This window comes from Thalassophryne amazonica, chromosome 5 (genome assembly GCF_902500255.1).
Source record: "Thalassophryne amazonica chromosome 5, fThaAma1.1, whole genome shotgun sequence".
NCBI lineage: Eukaryota > Metazoa > Chordata > Actinopteri > Batrachoidiformes > Batrachoididae > Thalassophryne > Thalassophryne amazonica.
In genome coordinates this window covers 80,880,995-80,903,077 of record NC_047107.1, presented here as the reverse complement: position 1 = coordinate 80,903,077, position 22,083 = coordinate 80,880,995, and the positions used below count along the sequence as shown (strand labels likewise).

Sequence of the window (22,083 nt, the reverse complement as noted above, 5' to 3'; positions counted from 1 at the left end):
GGCGCTGGTAGTCCCCGTGGGTGACGGTGGATCCCAGAGGGACCTCGGCCGTGGTTATTACTCCTGGAGCTGGCGGGTGGCCCTCTGGGGGGTGTTGGTCCCTGCGTGTCGTTTGGGGGGGAGGAGGGGGGGTATTTTGGCATTTTTGTTTGTGAGCTTACATGTGGGTTGTTTTTCTTTCTCCCCTTCCCTGGGGTTTGATGGAACGGTCCTCTGGGGGGGGGGGGGGGGGGGGGGGTGTTTTAGTATTTTTGTTTGTAGGCTTGGGTTTGGGTTGTTTTTCCTTTTTCCCCTTCCCTGGGGTTTGATGGGACGGTCCCCTGGGGCGGGGGGGGTGTTTTGGTTGTTTTGTGTTATGACTAATCACACATGTTTGGTTAAAGGCTGACCGCACAGGTGTAGGAACTCCTGGCCACACCTGTGCTGAGACTGTCAAACAAGGGCAAAGATGCAGCCAGTTCAACCAGTCTGTTGGAGGACGAACGCAGACGCGGTTTCCAGCCATGGTCCCTGGAGGGGGGTGTTTCTCCTGGGCCAGGTGTGTGTGGTCGCCGGGAGGCTTCCCGTGAGGGTGGGGTACTGTTATATGGCTGGGGGGGCCTGGCTGCCGGTTTGTTTGTCTTTTTGTTTTCCTCCCAGGTGGCGTGCATTTGGGACTGAGTGGCTGTGTTGCTGAGGCTGTCAGGACCTCACCCTGATCACCTGCGACTCGTCAGGACTCACAGCTGAGGTGCATCTGGCTGGATTGGAGCATGTTGGCATTTAAGACTGGAGTGCACAGTGTGTATTTGCCAGGGACTCGACCTTGTGACCAGACGGGTGAGATCGTCGTCTTGGGAGCCATCTCATCAGCAGCGGACGCTGAGAATGTCCAGGTTTGATGCACGGTCTGTGAAAGAGGAGGGGGTGAGGTCTCACGCTCGTCAGCACACTTCCTGAGGTACGTTGGATTTTGTGACTAACAGTTATACAGTCAGTAAATGTGGTGTCCCTCACACCTTATTGTATTGAGCTGTATGTTAGTCATGTATCAGCTTCCACTGCGGTGGAGTTTTGTGAACGGGATGTTCCATGCCTGCAGGTTGGGAAGCTGATCAGTAATCAAGCCAGGAAGTGTTTGCTGTTTGTACACCTTTAAGTGTTCTGTGTGTAGAGTGTGGACTCACATAATGGTTCCTTCTTTCACAGACTCGGTTGTTGCGGCCACCTGGGGGGTGTCGGCGGGGTCCTTGGGTCCGAAACAGCTTCTGGCTCCGGACCGTTAGCGCTGCTGGGAGCGCACCACGCCAGGCCGCACCTTTCTGTTATTACATTTTCACTGTTATGTATTAAATTCAGTTAGCCTTTGTACCGTGCTCTGCTTATTTCATACTGGGTCCTTCAAACGCTGGTCGGTTCTCCGAGCTGCGTCCGACACATAACAGTAGTCTCTGGCCAAACATCACGGACCCAGCGTTAGCAGAGACGGTAACGCGCCGGGAAGGCGGCAGCAGACGTTCAGTGGTTATCCGGATCAGTTGCGGGGCTCTCCGCCCGGAAGGTGCGTGTTGGAGACCCATTACTGGATACTAATTTGTGCTCTCTTGCAGCCGTGTTCCTGTGTTGTGCCTCATCCGTGGATCGTGGTGGAGTGTGACTGGCGACGGCTTCGCGTCACACTCCGACCGGATGGGAGGTGTAAACGGGAGCTGCAAGAGTGCGTTTGTAATGGGTTCACGCGCACGGCGGAGCTCTGTTAGCACGGGTCGCTGGGCTTCCTGTGTTACAGTCGTAGCCCCGTTTCCCCGGATAAAGGTAACTACTGCGTCTGTTGTATCAGCTCCGGCGTTATTTAGTTGAGCACATTTTGGTTGTGTGTTGCACTCAGCTGCGCACACAAAAGCAGCTCGTTTGTTTTTTTCTGTCGCCCAAGGGGTTTTTTCATTTTTAGCACTCTGGTTCCCCCTTGTGGTGACTGAATCACGGTACCGTCAAGCTCTGGAGTAGGAACAGGTGTGTTCCATTTGGTTGAGCTTGACGGTATAACTCACTGATTTGTTTTGTGTTAGTTCATTTTGTGTGGGTGTTTTTTGAGTTGGTTTTTGTGTGGGCTTTTCTTTTTTGTTGTCCACTATTTGTCTGGGGGTGTGACCCTGTAGCCTTTGCTAAACAAGAACAAAAAAAAAAAAAAGAAAAACGGGGACCCAAACAACTGTGTGTTGGTCTGTTTTTTTTTCTTTTGTTTCTTTTTGTTTCACATCCCCAGGGTTAGATGGAACGGTCCCCTGGGGGGTGATGGGGTGGTATTTGGGTTGTTTTTTCTCTTTGTTTTTTGTTGTGCCCTCTCTTCTCCTCTGACTCCAGCCGGGTGTGCCGTAGTGTCGGCATTGCTGGAGGGGTGCAGTTAGGTTGTGCTGGGCGTTTCCCAGGTGGCCTCTGCACCCGGGAGGGGAGGGGGGGGGGGGGGTTGGGTTTTTTTTTTTGTTTTCCCTCCCCCAGTTTCCGCCCTCAGGGTTTGACTGTGGTGTCCTCTGGGGGGGAAAAGGCGTTGGGTCCATCTAGCCGTGGACGGCCGGGGCTGGGTCCATTGGTCGTGAGGGGAGGCGTCTCCTGGGGTTGACGAGTGGTCCTCTGGGGGGCGCTGGTAGTCCCCGTGGGTGACGGTGGATCCCAGAGGGACCTCGGCCGTGGTTATTACTCCTGGAGCTGGCGGGTGGCCCTCTGGGGGGTGTTGGTCCCTGCGTGTCGTTTGGGGGGGAGGAGGGGGGGTATTTTGGCATTTTTGTTTGTGAGCTTACATGTGGGTTGTTTTTCTTTTCTCCCCTTCCCTGGGGTTTGATGGAACGGTCCTCTGGGGGGGGGGGGGGGGGGTGTTTTAGTATTTTTGTTTGTAGGCTTGGGTTTGGGTTGTTTTTCCTTTTTCCCCTTCCCTGGGGTTTGATGGGACGGTCCCCTGGGGCGGGGGGGGTGTTTTGGTTGTTTTGTGTTATGACTAATCACACATGTTTGGTTAAAGGCTGACCGCACAGGTGTAGGAACTCCTGGCCACACCTGTGCTGAGACTGTCAAACAAGGGCAAAGATGCAGCCAGTTCAACCAGTCTGTTGGAGGACGAACGCAGACGCGGTTTCCAGCCATGGTCCCTGGAGGGGGGTGTTTCTCCTGGGCCAGGTGTGTGTGGTCGCCGGGAGGCTTCCCGTGAGGGTGGGGTACTGTTATATGGCTGGGGGGGCCTGGCTGCCGGTTTGTTTGTCTTTTTGTTTTCCTCCCAGGTGGCGTGCATTTGGGACTGAGTGGCTGTGTTGCTGAGGCTGTCAGGACCTCACCCTGATCACCTGCGACTCGTCAGGACTCACAGCTGAGGTGCATCTGGCTGGATTGGAGCATGTTGGCATTTAAGACTGGAGTGCACAGTGTGTATTTGCCAGGGACTCGACCTTGTGACCAGACGGGTGAGATCGTCGTCTTGGGAGCCATCTCATCAGCAGCGGACGCTGAGAATGTCCAGGTTTGATGCACGGTCTGTGAAAGAGGAGGGGGTGAGGTCTCACGCTCGTCAGCACACTTCCTGAGGTACGTTGGATTTTGTGACTAACAGTTATACAGTCAGTAAATGTGGTGTCCCTCACACCTTATTGTATTGAGCTGTATGTTAGTCATGTATCAGCTTCCACTGCGGTGGAGTTTTGTGAACGGGATGTTCCATGCCTGCAGGTTGGGAAGCTGATCAGTAATCAAGCCAGGAAGTGTTTGCTGTTTGTACACCTTTAAGTGTTCTGTGTGTAGAGTGTGGACTCACATAATGGTTCCTTCTTTCACAGACTCGGTTGTTGCGGCCACCTGGGGGGTGTCGGCGGGGTCCTTGGGTCCGAAACAGCTTCTGGCTCCGGACCGTTAGCGCTGCTGGGAGCGCACCACGCCAGGCCGCACCTTTCTGTTATTACATTTTCACTGTTATGTATTAAATTCAGTTAGCCTTTGTACCGTGCTCTGCTTATTTCATACTGGGTCCTTCAAACGCTGGTCGGTTCTCCGAGCTGCGTCCGACACATAACAATGTTGATGGTTTGGAGGAAGTAACTAATGAAAATAACTCAGACAGAACAATCGGAGAGAAAGAGTCTAACCAAATACCGGCATCACTGAAAGCAGCCAAAGAGAACGATGTCTTTGGGATGATTATGAGTAATTTTTCTCTAATAGTTAAAATTTTATTAGCAAAGAAAGTCATGAAGTCATTACTAGTTAAAGTTAAAGGAATACTCGGCTCAATAGAGCTCTGACTCTTTGTCAGCCTGGCTACAGTGCTGAAAAGAAACCTGGGGTTGTTCTTATTTTCTTCAATTAGTGATGAGTAGTAAGATGTCCTAGCTTTACGAAGGGCTTTTTTTTATAGAGCAACAGACTCTTTTTCCAGGCTAAGTGAAGATCTTCTAAATTAGTGAGACGCCATTTCCTCTCCAACTTACGGGTTATCTGCTTTAAGCTGCGAGTTTGTGAGTTATACCACAGAGTCAGGCACTTCTGATTTAAAGCTCTCTTTTTCAGAGTAGCTACAGCATCTAAAGTTGTCCTCAATGAGGATATAAAACTATTGACGAGATAATCTATCTCACTCACAGAGTTTAGGTAGCTACTCTGCCCTGTGTTGGTATATGGCATTGGAAAACAGAAAGAAGGAATCATATCCTTAAACCTAGTTACAGCGCTTTCTGAAAGACTTCTACTGTAATGAAACTTATTCCTCACTGCTGGGTAGTCCATCAGAGTAAATGTAAATGTTATTAAGAAATGATCAGACAGAAGGGGGTTTTCAGGAAATACTGTTAAGTCTTCAATTTCCATACCATAAGTCAGAACAAGATCTAAGGTATGATTAAAGTGGTGGGTAGACTCATTTACATTTTGAGCAAAGCCAATCGAGTCTAACAATAGATTAAATGTAGTGTTGAGGCTGTCATTCTCAGCATCTGTGTGGATGTTAAAATTGCCCACTATAATTATTTTATCTGAGCTAAGCACTAAGTCAGACAAAAGGTCCGAAAATTCACAGAGAAACTCACAGTAACGACCAGGTGGACGATGTTGGGGAAGTGTCGTGATACGGACCCACAACAGGGGGCGTTAATGAAGGGACAATGGAATAGCCAAAAAGTAACAATTTAATGTTGTGAAGGTGCACAACGTAGGACAGACAAATACAAATATGCGGTATATCAATCTGACACAAGGTGACGTGTGGCAGGCTTGAAGATAGGAGACGTCCGGTGCGAGAAGAGCCGGATCCCACACAGCCTCCACCACCAATGGATCTGAAGAACACCGGAGCCGCCAAGCCCTGCGCCCCAGGTGGCCACCGTCTTCAGCAGTCAGACCCGGTACTGCTGGCAGAAAACAGAAACAGTTCTGGATGAGTGTGAGTTCGCACACTCAGTAATCCCACAGTCTGTATACAGTTAGGAGGGAGAGCCTCCACCTCCGAATCACACACTCGTGCAGCTCCCGAGATAACCACTTATCTGGGTGGGGTGGGAGGCAAAGCCGTCGCAGTCCACACCAAACGCCAACTCAGCAGACAGGGTATCCGTCCCAGGAAAACGGCTGCAAAGAGATCAGACTAATGCTCGGATTAAGGTTCAGCAGAGAATTAATTACCTGTATGGTAGAAGATTTCTCGGCGAGGAGGTGGAGTTGCAGTCTGGCCTTTGTAGTGGTGGTGATGGGTGACAGCTGGTGTTGATAGGTGACAGCTGTCACCTCCCGCGGCTCCGACGCCCTCTCGTGCTTGGAGCCCGCACTCCAAGCAGGGCGCCATCTGGTGGTGGTGGGCCAGCAGTACCTCCTCTTCAGCGGCCCACACAACAGACGATAGATAACAACAAATAAAACTGGTTTTTGGGACTTCCAATGTGGATGGACAAGACTAAGAGTCAAGCTTTCAAATGAATTAAAGGTCTGTCTGGTTTTTTGATTAATTAATAAGCTGGAGTGGAAGATTGCTGCTAATCCTCCGCCTCGGCCTGTGCTACGAGCGTTCTGGCAGTTAGTGTGACTCGGGGGTGTTGACTCATTTAAACTAACATATTCATCCTGCTGTAACCAGGTTTCTGTAAGGCAGAATAAATCAATATGTTGATCAATTATTATATCATTTACTAACAGGGACTTAGAAGAGAGAGATCTAATGTTTAATAGACCACATTTAACTGTTTTAGTCTGTGGTGCAGTTGAAGGTGCTATATTATTTTTTCTTTTTGAATTTTTATGGGTTTGAATTTTTAGGTTTTCCCCAGAAGCTTTGCCAATTATCTATGAAGCCCACCTCATTTGTTTTTTTTTGGTTTTTTTTGGACACCACTCAGATCACCACCATTTGAACAATGGTTGCAAAATGACCGTGTACAACTGGCACTGGAGGCCATTTGGGGCATGTCCCAGCACACTTTCCTAGTTAAGAAGTACCAGCACAAAGCTGGTGTCGCAGACTGAACGATCCCCCCTAAAAATCCATCCACCTTGCTTCACTGCGCATGTGTCATTTCAGACCACAGCAGCTTGTCTGAGACGGGGTCTCTTCACCCAAAGCGATTAAATGGATTAATGTGACTATTAACCATCAGACAATAAAGGTAAAATCTCTTAAATCATAATCATAAGTCAGTTTTAAGCAAAACTCAGTGAAATTCCGTGACGCTTTGAAATGACTGACGTGCAGTGAACACATCAGCTGCAGCTCGTTTAGCCACAGTGCTCTGATCGCTTCCTCCATCTTTTATTATGAAATAATGCTGAATTTATGTGGAAATGATTGTTGTAGAAAAGATTCAGATATCTGTCACTGAGATAGATGATGACTGGAGTGCAGTTTGAAGTAGAAACGACGTGATAATCCGTGAGCCGCGGCTGATGACGCATGCATAGTGAAGGCAAGGGAGACAGATTTTTAGGGGAGACTGTTCGGTCTGTGACACCGGCACTATGGACAAAAAGGTTGGGATGAGAGAGAAACAACCAGTGAATTTCCTTTTTAAATGTGGTTTTATTCTTTGTCCTCCCTTTTTTCTTTGCCTACAGTGATCATAATAACCATCATATTAATATTACACCATTACAGGTGACCAATGACGATAAGTGCAGGCAGTGTATTCCATTGTGAAGCTGCTTATACTGAGTGCATCTGACTTTGTGCATCGCTAGACAAAAGTCCTCAAAACATGATTTCAACATGGCTCTAAATAAATTGCATTTATTTTTGTTTAGTTATATTTTAGTACATTTAATTACATATACCATGTTTGGTAAACATCAGGCAGTTCAAATGAAGTTATTGCATTCTTACAATTTTTGCAAAGTATACTCCAGTGACTTTGGCTATTGACCTTTTGACCCCAAAATTAACAGGCTTCTTGAAGTCACTATGCGTAATGCTTAGACCAAGTTTGATGAGTCTGGCTAGTACATCTGATGTAATCTCACTCACATGTGAAACGCCGCACTGCTGGCTGACCGTTATTCAGAGTCTGATCTGATCTCAGCTTTCTTGCCTTATGACATCACAAAGGTCTAATAAGGAAAAAGTCATAATTCTGACCACCCTCCTTTCATTTGGCCAGTTTTTGTACAGTTTGTGAGCTCTTCTTACCATTTTAATAATGTCCATTTCTAATCAGTACTTTTCTTTCATGTGCAAACATCAATCAGAAATAATTTCCTGTGATACCCTGGTTGATCTTCAGGTTCTCTGATCCAACTGCCATCGGTGGAGCGAGGGAAGCTTAGTAAGGTCCGCCTGGGCTCTCTGTCTCTGAAGAAGGAAGGGGAAAGACAGTGCTTCCTCTTCACCAAACACTTCCTGGTCTGCACACGCAGCTCTGGGGGGAAACTGCACCTTCTCAAGGTCAGCACACTTTTACCTCATTAAAAAAAGCTTATGTTTAATCCAGTCGGCAGCAACAGTCTAAAGCCGCCGTCCACTCTTGTTGTTAAACTCTTGCAGCAAGGTGGAGTTTTGTCCCTAATTGACTGCACACTCATAGAGGAACCAGATGCCAATGATGAGGAGTGTAAGTTCTCCGTGGCAAGTGACACACAGACACGCCTCACTGGCCCGCTCAGGCGCTGCACTGCTCATTGAGGTTAATTAAGTGTCAGGTGATAAGTGTTGAGAAAGGACTCCCCTTAAAATATCAGATGGCTTCACCTTTAAATGTCACGATCTGATATTTGGACGTCACTGGTCCATTAATTGCCCCCTGTCAGGCTGCTAAATTAATGTGATACACACACACACACACACACACACACACACACACACACACACACACACACACACACACACACACACACACACACACACACACCTTCAGTGATGGGGGTACAGAATGGAGATAGCAGGGTGACTTAACCCCTTTAGCTGTGTGTGTGTGTGTGTGTGTGTGTGTGTGTATGTATGTGTGCATGCATGTGTGTGTGTGTGTGTATGTATGTGCGTGCATGTGTGTGTGTGTGACTTTTCCCTTGTATTTTTTTTTTTACTGTACAGGAAACATTTTAAAATCTGTGTTTTTATTTTTATTTTCTGTGCGTACAGCTAAATCTGGTGGTCAGGTATTCGGTCAGCTGGACTTCAAGCTTGTTGTGGAGACACCAGACTCTCCTTCATTCACTGTAGTCTTATTGGCACCATCGCGCCAGGAAAAAGCTGCATGGACGAGTGACATTAGTCAGGTAATACACAAAGACATGGAATAACAAGAAGCTCCAAATAGTCAGAGCACATCTCCACTGGGTATTGTGGAGGCTTAGAGATGAAGTAAACACAGACACAGGTGCAGTTCCCCCAAGGTAACTCCAGTTCACTGCCACACTTCTCCACAAACACAGTAAAGCACTGGATCCATTCTCATCACATCACATCACATCACATCACATCACATCACATCACATCACATCACATCACATCACATCACATCACATCACATCACATCTATCTATCTATCTATCTATCTATCTATCTATCTATCTATCTATCTATCTATCTATCTATCTATCTATCTATCTATCTATCTATCTATCTATCTATCTATCTATCTATCTATCTATCTATCTATCTATCAAGAGTTTCAATATCATAAGCAAATGTATAATTTTACAAAATTATATTTTGGAAATATAAATTATACAACATTTTACAAAAGTATAACAAGCTTGAACTGCTGGGATGGGCTCCAGCACCCCCCAAACTCCCTTGATTGGAGTAAGTGGGTATAGAAGATGATGGATGGATGGATGGATGGATGGATGGATGGATGGATGGATGGATGGATGGATGGATGGATGGATAACAAGCTTGGAACCATACAGACTTTATGGGCTGTATCTGTATCTTTCACCTGGTTTCCGTTGTAAATGACAGGTGACGCTCCAATTGGTTTGTTTTCTTGTTAATGCCCAAAACACACCCATGACTAATTAGAAGTACAACCTCGCTGCACACTGTGCCCTAATTTGTGCTCAGATTTTCACAGCTAAGAAATTTAATGAAGGATTTGGAGGCATCAGACAGAAATGTGACATTGTGCACCTTTAAGAGACCACGGCATCACCTTGACTTCAAAGGATATTGCTGCACTGGGTTCTTGCTCAGGAAAAATAACAATAAGATCGGTGTCTTGCTCACTAGCTGACCAAATGAGACAGTTACAAAATCAGTGAGATAAGTGTCTCTTAACATAATCATTTTGATGAGACAATTGTATTTGCATGCTTATCTTTAAGTTTTTTCTTGCTTAATGCAGCCTTTTTAGTCGTTAATTTTATTTGTTTGAGAATGTAAGTGTGTATGCCTTAAGCTTTATGTGCCCTTTAATTTACCCACTGCAGTATCAGTATACCAGTGCGCTTGTAACATGTCTGCATAGTGAGTGACTGAATGACAGTGATGTATTTGGGTGTTGTTGCTATTTGTTTATTTTAACTTCACATAGATGAACATATTTATAATGCACATATCCTATTTATTTACCAAAGTGCATTTCTTACATTATGTAGGACCTTGGCATGTATGAAATTAATGTTTATCTTAAGTTTTAAACATTTTTATAGCTTAAAAATTCTTTCTTGCATGAACAATATTGAATAATGACTATGATTATTTCTATTCAGTAACGTTGCTGGTTCCCTGTGGAACATTTAGTACTTAATAAAACTTTACATAATTATCCTCAGTGAGTGGTTTGTTAAGTCATTTTTATTTCTATTTTCATTCTTATAAATGTCAATGAAGTTTCTTATTTAACTTAAATTTTACATAAACCTTTACATTGTACTAATAAAATAAAAATGGCCCTTGAGGTGCATGTCAGTAACCCTGTTTCAGCTGCTGCAAAGGGTTGTGGATCTTCAAAGTGTTTATATTGTTTTTAAAATGGCACTTTGCCCTTAACAACTCAGATGTCTGGTGTGAAACGGAAATTACTGAGGAATTTTTAGGGCACCAATGCGTCATTTGAACTGTAAGAGAAGGTTTCATTAAAAAAAAGGCTGAAAAATAAAGTCTGCACAAAAATATATTCTAGGCAGGAGGAGGAGGGTAATTTTCTAATATTGACATATCAATGTCTGCTTCCGTGAAAGCTCTGACTGATGCAGAATTTTTATCTCCAGCTGGTTGAAGGCTCGAAGGGGGATTATGTCATGGCTATTTCCATCTGTCTGTCCGTCCGTCCGTCCATCCATCCGTCTGTCTGCTTGTCCCAAAAAGGGTACAAGCACTTGAAATCAACTCCTCTCACATTTTTAGGAGGAATTTCATGAAACTTGGTGCAAGTCCTTCTTATAGGCAGAATAGGTATAATACACATATTATCACATTGCTCGAGTTGGACCCATTTTACCAGAGTTATGGCCTTTGATTAACAAATCGACCCTACGTCAAGTTCATGAGAGGGTGCTTGCATTCGGAAATCAACTCCTCTCACACTTAAGAATTTTGTGAAACTTGGTAGAAGTCCTTCTTATAGGTTGGTAATACGCATATTATCATATCATTCGACTTAAGGTGCATCATAGAAAATCTCTTTTTATTTATATTTTTCATTGCAGAGTCTGAATCAACAGGCTAACTTTGAAAAGTGATATATTTATTATTCTATCCTGTGATTCATTAACAAGAAATATTTCTTTTGATTTTTGAAAGAAATTCTTTAAAATTAGCTCATTGTACAGTTTTTGCTAATAGGTGCAAATAGGTGATGTATGTTCATAAAATAAATGTTATCAGATACCTTGAAATATCTAAATGTACCAAGCACATGTACCAAAGCAGTATTTGCCAGCGGGGGATACTGTGCTCTCAGAGCACTCTTGTTAACATTGTGGTGCTATCTGTCAACCGACCTCTTCTTAGGGCCCTGTCCCACTGGCGTTTAGGAGGATTTGCGTATGGATTGCGCACAAAATTGGCCCATATTCGCCAAACATCCGCAATATCCGTGTAACATGCCTGTATGAGTCGGCCGTCATCCGAACACGCCCGTGATCATCCGCAGAGGCACACATGTCCGCAGCCAGGATTTTTGAGCTGTTCAAAACTCTGAATGCGGATGACATCCTCCTTACATATTCCATATATACTCAATTGATACACAATACATACTCACTTTATGCGCTGTATATCTGCTGTTAACCGCTGATATCCGCAACTGACGGGGATTTGCGGCTTGACAGCGGACCGGGACAGTGTGTAAAACAGATTGCGTGCCCATCATGTCCACATCACAAACTAAAATGTGTTGTAGCGAATGCATACAAATTGGCCACAAATAAAGCGTTTTTATTACATCTGCTTTGCAGCTGATTTGTGGACAATCTATGAATGCATAACAAACACATCATGTAAAGCCAAAGTACTATATGTGGCAGAAAGCGACATACCTGCCAGTCAGTGCCGGTCTGGTTGTGTAGATCCACAAAGACGTAGCTGCTGCAATCCAGGACTTTTATTTAACACCAACAAAAGGAAGAGTTGCTGTTTAGCTGTTTGTGACACTCTCAAAAAAAAAAAAACACCATCTCACACCACGAACAGCTTCCCCCCCTCCCGCTCCCTAAACTCATGAACAGTTAACCCTCGCAAGACAAAATGAACATTAACTCTGTGATCAACTTGTCCAAGTCCAGCAAATGCTCCAGAGGCTGTATTGTTGGTGTGAATAGTGATGCAGACGGCGCTTCTTTTATGACTGCAATGCAGATGCCGTGCACGCGCAACACATGCGCGATACATTCATAATACACCCGTAATACTGCTGTGATAATCTCAATGTGTCGGATCAGTTTCCTCACTACATGCGTTATATAACCGTGATTGTTCATCATATATTCGCTATATATTATTAATATATCCGTAATTCATACTGGGACATTTGTCATTTTTGGCCATTTTTGTTGCGGATGACACGGAACACCCGCAATTTATGTACTCAATTCATGCACAATTAATCCTCTCCCCAGTGGGACAGTTAGGTAAAATATTAAAACATAAGCGGATTAAAGCTGTGTCAGATCAACAGTCAAAGTGCTGTGGATGCACCACAGTGACTGACATCCAAATTAATTAATACTTTAAGCTCTTCAAGTCACCAACTGACGATGTATTTTGTGAATGTACTTGCAGCCAACATATTAAGGTGAAAAATGGTGACTAACTGGTCACCACAGCGAGTGCTTTTAAATGGACTTTAATGATGCCACAGTGGATGCTTCCATTGTGGGACCCATTGTAACATTTTGCATTGCCCTGACAAGAACCCTGCTGGAAAATCAACATAAAAAGCTATACACAATTTTACAGTTGATCACCTGGACCGTTTTCCTTTTCTTTTTTGTTTTTCCTCTTTGGCTGACATCCTTTTAGCTGATAGTGATGCAGTGCTCTCTTAACAGTGAGCAATGTTACATTTCTCTCTGATAGTAGAGAAACCGAATGATCCGCACAGCCACAGTGTTCCGATACAAAAATTTTTATTTAACAAAGGATAAATGTAACATTTCGGGCAATAGCCTTTCGTCAGACGGGCTGTTGCCCGGGCTGTTGGTATGACGAAGGGCTGTTGCCTGAAATGTTACATTTATCCTTTGTTAAATAAAATTTTTTGTATCAGAGCGCTGTGGCTGTGTGGATCATTCGGTTTCTCTCTTTGGTATATATATTTTTTTTGGTCCTGCACGCCTTTTTATGTGTTTTGGATGTGTGTGTCTATATTACATTTCTTTCTGATGCCTTTAGATCCTTCATCGATTCCTTAATTAATTTAACACACAAACTGTATTGTTTGATAAAACAGAATGTGTACAGTACGAAAAGATCAAGTTTAAACATTTTTAGACAAGGATTAACTTATTTGGGAAAGCAAACAGACAACAAACATACAAATGATTACTAGAAACATGAGATTATATCATGTTGCCAACTCCACTCATGTTCTGCTTCAGATAGTGGAAATCAAACAAATGTAGCAATGCTTTGCAGATGTTGACATTTGCATGCTTTTAGCCTGTACTATAAATGTGTTGTTACTTACTTTGCTTTTGCATTTGCTCTGTCTACAGTGCATAGATAATATCCGCTGTAATGGCTTGATGACCAGTGTGTTTGAGGAAAACTCTAAAGTCACTGTGCCTCTTTTGATCAAGTAAGTATGTTGGTGTGTGTGAAGAGGAACATCCATCTCTTCATACCCATGTTGCAAAACATAAAATAACCTTGTTGCAGTGGTACCAAACTTTGGGTGTCAGGTTCCTTTTATGACCTGAAAACATTCAGGTATCCAGGCTCATATTTGTCTGACAAAACATTAAGGCCCCTCCACACACAACACGAATGAAGCCAACTGGCTCACAAAGGAGGAATTGTATGCCATGCGTGAAAAAATCAGAGCCGCCTCAAATGCCTCGTACAGCTGTCGCCACAACCGTTTGCACACACAAGCAGCCGAAAGACAGCGAGTGCCCTGTGAGTGCTCATTTGACCCTGTCTCTTTGCAGGTGTCAGTCAAATTCAACATGCAACACCGCTTGCTAGACACTTAGAAAAGGTGGGGCTATTCACGCTGGCATGATAGTAGAGTGCAGATGACCACATTCGATCTGTTTGTGAAAATTGTCAAAGTGCAACATGAGTGTGCATTTCCAAGCAACACACATGGGTGATACTGTGCCGAACCCCCCCCAACACAAACACACAAATGGCTTGTGGAGTGTGTTGTCCCCCCCAGCACAGTGCACTGCTGGAACAGCTGACCGCTGTGTACTGCAGCTCAGTTGGTGAACACGCAATGCACATTTGTGGGCGGCGCTCATGCCCTCATGAGGACCGGCCTGCATCTGAGCATGTGGCACGGTGTGAAATTAATGCTCTGGCTGGGCAGGCTGATGTCACTTCCACCACATAAATTGTAGTTTACATGACAGACAGAAAGAGTGGAAATTAAATAAATCAAATAAGTGTAAAGGTGTGAACTCATTCATGTGTGATTGCGTTGCTCATACTCTTTTCTGTGGACATATGGCACATGTTAGCTGACTGCCGACTGCACACAAGGTGTTAAATTACAAAAACACAGATGCACGACAAAAAATAATAATACATACATAAAATTAAACTCAGAACAAAGGAACAGAGAGTGAGCCTTTTTTCTATGACCTGACGAGGCCCACAGACAAAGATGGGCGTGTCCCTGTGACGTGAAGCTGTTCAGATATCTTTGATCGCAAGTCACAGCTGGAGAACACCTGTAGTGGCTTGTAGAATATGTCATTGCATAACTTCACTGTGAGGCGTGGACGTCAGCTTGCTGTCCTCATGTGGAAATAAATTAAAACACATATGGCTTCAGCTGACCACTGCGTCAGTGCACTGCTACGCTGGTGAAGATTGTGCCATGCTGAAAATCACCACGAGGCGCATGTCACTGCGGGATTTCCCCACTTTATAATACTTAAAACACATATTACATTTGCAATGCGGTCACCAGTGGAACACTGTGCGCCATGCTGACTGATGTGTTCATCACATAGGAGCTGGCTCTGCATGAGACGAGAAACCAGTTGATACATAAAAGGGAGAACAGTAATCCATGTAATTTCATTACTTCCTGGTGTACGTCGAGGCATTAAATTGTGGTGTTATTTAAATTTTTTGCTCCGCTGCTGTGTGCGCAACTTTCCACGTGCTCGCACTGTGTTCATGCGCACGAACATGAGCACGCACAAAACCGTCACCACGGTATTATCTACACCTGTCCAACTATGTGTCCTTCCCAAAGCGTGTGGAATGTTTCTTGGTTCCCCATTTTGTTTTTTGTTCGTGGATTTTCTTCCGGTTTCGGCATCTATCACCCAACGTCGTGTTATGTGTGAAGGGGCCCTTACAAAAACCAACATGTGGAGTCACCCTAAAATGCTCATATCTTTAACATATGCAGCACTTCCAAATTAACACAAACAAATGCAGAAACAATTGCAAATACAACTAGAACACTACACTCATAGAGCGCAAGCCTCCACCAACACAAGCTGACAATTCCACAAAATTTTATATTGGAAAAAAATTTCAAGGTCAAAGTTAGAAGTGGCTTTTCATAGCTAAATTAGATGTAATCAAATGTCAGGAGTATATAGTTCATGCACTTGAATTAACAGTCTTTTGTGGTGTTGTCAGGTTTTGTTTTGTTTTTTTTTCTCAACTTTTTCGGTTGTAGAATTCTGTTTCAGATAATTTTCATGGTCAAACCCTATCAAGGAGAGTAATTGTTGGACTGTGAAAACCTCGACCAGGAACAACCGACCAGCTCTTCACTCTCACAAGGATCCTAGAGGGTGCCTGGGAGTACGCCCATCCAGTCATGTGTTTTGTGGACTTGGAGAAGGTGTATGATTGTGTACCCTGGGAGATACTGTGGGAGAGGTACTGCGGGAGTCAGTGACATGCGGTGCGGTTGATGGCTGGTGAGACACTGACTTCATCACAATCAGAATTAAATACATATGAAGCTCACAGAGTAGCTTATTCACCGTTTGATTGACAGCAGTTAACGGGTTATGCTTAAAATCTCATATCAGTATTCTGTACACATACAAACTGTAGCACACAAAAAGCACATTTAATTAAAAAAAAATGTTATTATGGTCTTACCTTTACTTATAAATGAAGTCCATGTGCCGCTCCTTCTGAATAAAACCATTGATGACTTGCTTGTGGAAGTTTTCCTTATCTTCCTTCAGTTTTAGAAGTCTCTCTGTCTCAGTGGAGATCACTGCCAGGCAAGAAAGTCGTCCTTCATCTGTCCTGTTCCGACTCTGCTTTCTGGCTTTGACCGCTCATCTGTGATGACACTTCTTTGTAAATTCTTCAGGTCACAATATCCCATCTGAGTCCAGACATTGTCACAAGTTGAGAAAATGAGTCAGGAAAAACAGAAAAAGGCAGTTCCTTGCTGGATGTCTACACAGTCAGACTTTAGTGTGTCCCACTGCATTTGAAAAGAGCGGGTCTTCTGTTGTCTGAAGCAAACTGTTCAGCTCTGGTGTTGGTTGTCCTTTAATTACTACCTCCTGCTTCGATTAAAAGTGCAGTTTAGAAAATTGTTTCAGTTTGGGTATGTAATCCTCCATTCTGAAACTAAAGTCCAGGCGAGAGGAAAATATAAATGAACGGCTGCTCTTGTATCTCACCCTGCTCAGAGTGCCGCTCTCATTGGACCGAAATCTCTGCTATTATGGAATTGTGGGACAGCTCGCGCCCACAGATTGAGATCACCGGACTACTTTCGCCACACTGCTCTGTGTGCCGCTCTCATTGGCGTGACCATGGAAATATATCAAGTATCAAGTCAGCATTATTGTCATTTCTACAATACATCGCAGACATATTGAGAACTGAAATACCTGATCTCTGGACTCCCTGACCTCACAAAAGAAGGTATTTAAGAAATATAATAACAAAGTATAAATATCAAGTGTAGAGATCTAACAGCTGTAAAAAAAAAAAAAGTTGTAACAGTGTAATTGTAACAAAATTGTACAAAGTTATACAATTTAAGTTAAGTTATAGGTATATATTTCCATGGGAGCGACAACACACAGAATGTGTCTCTTCCCAGAGAGATCTCTTTCAGTGCAGCTTCTTGTTTTGACTTTAACACCCAAGTCTTTCATCGCCAACTGTAAATAGTAATCAAAACATTCCAATTGTATCTTTCTGAACTCTTCCACATCAAACTCCATCGTGTCAATGTTTACAATGTGCTTGAGCGATAACAGGTGAAGTTGCTCATAAACTTTAAGTTTCTTAAATATTTATTGCGGCGACTCTTAAAACTTCAGTTATCTTTAGAATTTTATTACTGGTAAATTTTAGAATTAATGTAGATGTGATATACTCATTATCAGTTATCTGGGAACTACTTTTTGCGCAGGAATTCATCGAGCACGTCGGCCACGGGCGCGTACTAACACAGAATACCCAGAAACTGGAGAGTTGTTTGGCCATAATGAGAGCGTCCACTTTTAGCTTGACATAAGCTAAGCTAGTGGCGCTCGTGAGAGTGTGCTTGTATCTTGCTGTCACTTATTCTGCAGCTGAGGAATTGCTGCAGGAAGAATCCCTGGGATCACTAGTGCCCCCTAATGTGAGGCAGGAGAACTGCGTGCCTCAATTAGTGCCTTTTTAGCAGCCTTTTATGATCGATCGCTCAGCACACGAAACACGTTACACACACATACAGCTGTTGACAAAAAACACAGTGTTTGACTATTTTAATAGTGCCATACAGAGAGACAGCGAGACAGTCTCCCTGCACAGCATGCCAGCAGTTAGCCCAGTGATTGTGCAATCCAAGGTGAGGCACAGCTGGCTGCTGCCTCAGAGCACGGCTCTTCTCAGTATTTGAACGGCAAATGTGAAAATTCAGCGATTTTGAATAAAAAAAAAATCATCTAAAACTGGTGAAGTTATATGGAAAATAATTTTATAGTACAAATGACTGGATAAATATAACAATTTAATTTATTTTTTCATTTTACATTTTTTTCATTTTACATTTCAGCCGCACCTGACTGCATGTCACTGGCAGAAGTATGGAGTGAGGGGTCCCTTCTCAGGGCCATCCAATCTCTGTACTCACAAAGTGAGAGCTGTGTTTGGGTGCTCGGCGGTAAGTTGGACTTGTTTCCGGTTGAGCGTGGCCTCCACCAGGGCTGTGTCTTGTCACCAATCCTGTTTGTGATATTCAAGGACAGGATGTTGAGGCGTAGTCGGGGGGCGGAGGGTTTCCCGTTTGGTGGGCTCAGGGTCTCATCACTGCTTTTTGCAGATGATGTGGTCCTGTTGCCTTCATCGGCTGGTGACCTCCAACACTCACTGGATCGGTTCTCAGCCGAGTGTGAAGCGGCTGGGATGAGGATCAGCACCTCTAAATCTGAGGCCATGGTTCTCAGCAGGAAACCGATGGATTGCCTACTCCGGGTAGGGAATGCAGTCTTGCCCCAAGTGAAGGAGTTCAAGTACCTCGGGGTCTTCTTCAGGAGTGAGGGGACGATGGAGCATGAGATTGGCTGGAGAATCAGTGCAGCAGGGGCGGTATTGCATTCGCTCTATCATGCTGTTGTGGCGAAAAGGGAGCTGAGCCAAAACGTGAAGCTCTCGACCTACTGGTGAATCTTTGTTCCTACTGTCACCTGTGGTCATGAGGGTTGGGTCATGACCGAAAGAACTGGAACGCGGATGCAAGCAGCTGAAATGGGCTTCCTTAGGAGGGTGGCAGGTGTCTCCCTTAGAAACATGGTGAGAAGCATGGTCATCTGTGGGGAGCTCGGAGTTTCAGCACATGTAGCTATTTAATTTGATAATGTATCTGCTGTTAAGTCACACAACACACCCAAACTCAGATGTGCTGCAAAGCTCCACAACACAATGGATGTATTCACAACACAAAAAGTTTTTTCTGCCAGGAGGACCTTAATCGACAAATAGTTCAGTCCACACGGCATTCTGCTAGGTATCTCTACATGGTTCCCCTCCCTCAGTTTGAGAACCACTGCTTCATGGGGTAAAAATGGTCAAATTGCACTGTTCAGTAGATGTAAGCTCTTTCAGTATTTTTATTTTTTATGCTCATTTATGGCCTAGTTCAAAAATAATGAAGCCTAACTGCTGATTTGCATTGCATTTGTCATGAACAGTGTTGCCACAGTTACTTTGAAAAGTAATCCAATTACTGATTACTGATTACTCCTTGAAAAAGTAACTTAGTTACTTTACTGATTACTCAATTGTAAATGTAACTAAGTTAGATTACTAGTTACTTTTTTAGTTACTTTCCCCAGCTGCCGACAACAACCCACGTCAACATGACAATGATACCTGTTTTGCCAAAACTCACTTTATAGTCACCCTTTCTTGACTTCAATGAAAATAAATACTTGTTTTATAAAAAGTAAAATAAAGACCTCTTTCTTGACCTCATATTTAACTGTTGACAGCACTGTAACAGTAAAACTTGCAATTTCAAACCTACATTTTTTTATAAATGTAACTATTAAATTCTAACATTTTTCTAACATTTAAATTCTCTCTAAACATTTTACTTGTCGAAATTATTATTATTTTAAGCAATATTAGTAGTTGTAGTAAAAAACGGCTTCAAAACTGGACCTTTAATCTAGGGGTGTTGTGAGGGGGGCACATCCCTCCCCCACGCCCCCATTCCATCTGGATTCGCCCCTGCTTTGGTGTTTGAGCACAAATAATGGATAACATTTATTTATGCAGAAAACAGGACCAGATTTACAGGTAAGAAAGTTTTATTGCGTTTTCACATCATGTGGTCCTCAGAAAGAGAGTTTAGGTGCATTTGAGTGGAAAATAGTGTTAGTTGTTGACGCGTCGCGGACAATCAGCTGTTTTTAACGAGACGATACGGAGCGGCTCAGCTCAGAATTCTAAATAAAGGAGGGAAAAAAGCATAAAAATGTCTCACCTGCTCAGTGCAGGTGTGCTGATCACCGCGCTTTAAGATGTGAGGACGAGTCGAGCAGCTGCAAAAAACCGTGGATGAAAAGCTCACAGCTCACTTAAAGTGGGCAGTTCAGTCGAACCCCGACCTCCTGCCCACAGACCAAGTTTAATGCTGCTATCAACCCACAATGAAAAATAATAGTAACGCACAGTGACATGGAGAAGTAACTTTAATCTGATTACTGTTTTGGAAAGATTAACGCGTTAGATTACCCGTTACTAAAAAAAGTGGTCAGATTAGAGTAACGCGTTACCGGCATCACTGGTCATGAACAAGCCATTATTTTATTTAGCACCATCCAGATTTATCTGTGAGTTGCCTATAGTCTCTTTGACAGGTACTGAAAATTTCATGGAAAAATTCCGCACAGTTCCAGAGATATGCATGAAATTTACCCCAAAAATAGCACTTTTTCATCAATTTTGTGTGACATTGATATTTAGCATTATCATTTAAAGTTGAATGTTAAAGAAATAACCTTGTATTTTGTCAGTTTGTTTGTGCTTCATAGTAACATACAGTAATACATTTTTGTAAAGGTAGAAATGTCATTTCCTAGAACAAACATCATGTTTCTAAAGCAAGGTAAAACTGTCGCAAGCGTAATGCGGAGAATAAGTCCTTGATTTATTTGTGTCAGAATCTTAGCTATATCTCCTACGCTGCTTCAATAGTACCAGGAATTAATGGACAGAATTTTTTTGTTTCAGGCTTCTGCAGACTGAAGAAGATACCTCCAACTGTTGTCGCAAGCATTGCACTCTAGCACATTATAGTATACAGTAGTGTTCAGAATAATAGTAGTGCTATGTGACTAAAAAGATTAATCCAGGTTTTGAGTATATTTCTTATTGTTACATGGGAAACAAGGTACCAGTAGATTCAGTAGATTCTCACAAATCCAACAAGACCAAGCATTCATGATATGCACACTCTTAAGGCTATGAAATTGGGCTATTAGTAAAAAAAAAAAAAAGTAGAAAAGGGGGTGTTCACAATAATAGTAGTGTGGCATTCAGTCAGTGAGTTCATCAGTTTTGTGGAACAAACAGGTGTGAATCAGGTGTCCCCTATTTAAGGATGAAGCCAGCACCTGTTGAACAAGCTTTTCTTGTTGAAAGCCTGAGGAAAATGGGACGTTCAAGACATTGTTCAGAAGAACAGCGTAGTTTGATTGAAAAGTTGATTGGAGAGGGGAAAACCTATACGCAGGTGCAAAAAATTATAGGCTGTTCATCTACAATGATCTCCAATGCTTTAAAATGGACAAAAAAACAACAACAACAAAAAAAACAAAAAAACAGAGACGCGTGGAAGAAAATGGAAAACAACCATCAAAATGGATAGAAGAATAACCAGAATGGCAAAGGCTCACCCACTGATCAGCTCCAGGATGATCAAAGACAGTCTGGAGTTACCTGTAAGTGCTGTGACAGTTAGAAGACGCCTGTGTGAAGCTAATTATTTGCAAGAATCCCCCGCAAAGTTCCTCTGTTAAATAAAAGACATGTGCAGAAGAGGTTACAATTTGCCAAAGAACACATCAACTGGCCTAAAGAGAAATGGAGGAATATTTTGTGGACTGATGAGAGTAAAATTGTTCTTTTTGGGTCCAAGGGCCGCAGACAGTTTGTGAGACGACCCCCAAACTCTGAATTCAAGCCACAGTTCACAGTGAAGACAGTGAAGCATGGTGGTGCAAGCATCATGATATGGGCATGTTTCTCCTACTATGGTGTTGGGCCTATATATCGCATACCAGGTATCATGGATCAGTTTGGATATGTCAGAATACTTGAAGAGGTCATGTTGCCTTATGCTGAAGAGGACATGCCCTTGAAATGGGTGTTTCAACAAGACAATGACCCCAAGCACACTAGTAAATGAGCAAAATCTTGGTTCCAAACCAACAAAATTAATGCCTCGCAGATGTGAAGAAATCATGAAAAACTGTGGTTATACAACTAAATACTAGTTTAGTGATTCACAGGATTGCTACAAAAGCAGTTTGAACATAATAGTTTTG

The 22,083-nt window shown here is 43.3% G+C and overlaps 1 protein-coding gene across 1 annotated transcript in view; it reads left to right on the top strand.

Moving 5' to 3' along the window:
- The window catches only part of rasgrf2b (Ras protein-specific guanine nucleotide-releasing factor 2b), a 219,835-nt gene that overhangs the window by 88,170 nt on the left and 109,582 nt on the right, over positions 1-22,083 (top strand). Inside the window, exons 11-14 of the mRNA XM_034170661.1 lie at positions 7,716-7,876; positions 7,976-8,042; positions 8,570-8,706; positions 13,591-13,673. Of these exons, the coding sequence (XP_034026552.1) occupies positions 7,716-7,876; positions 7,976-8,042; positions 8,570-8,706; positions 13,591-13,673 (448 nt within the window). The remainder of the gene's footprint in view (positions 1-7,715; positions 7,877-7,975; positions 8,043-8,569; positions 8,707-13,590; positions 13,674-22,083) is intronic.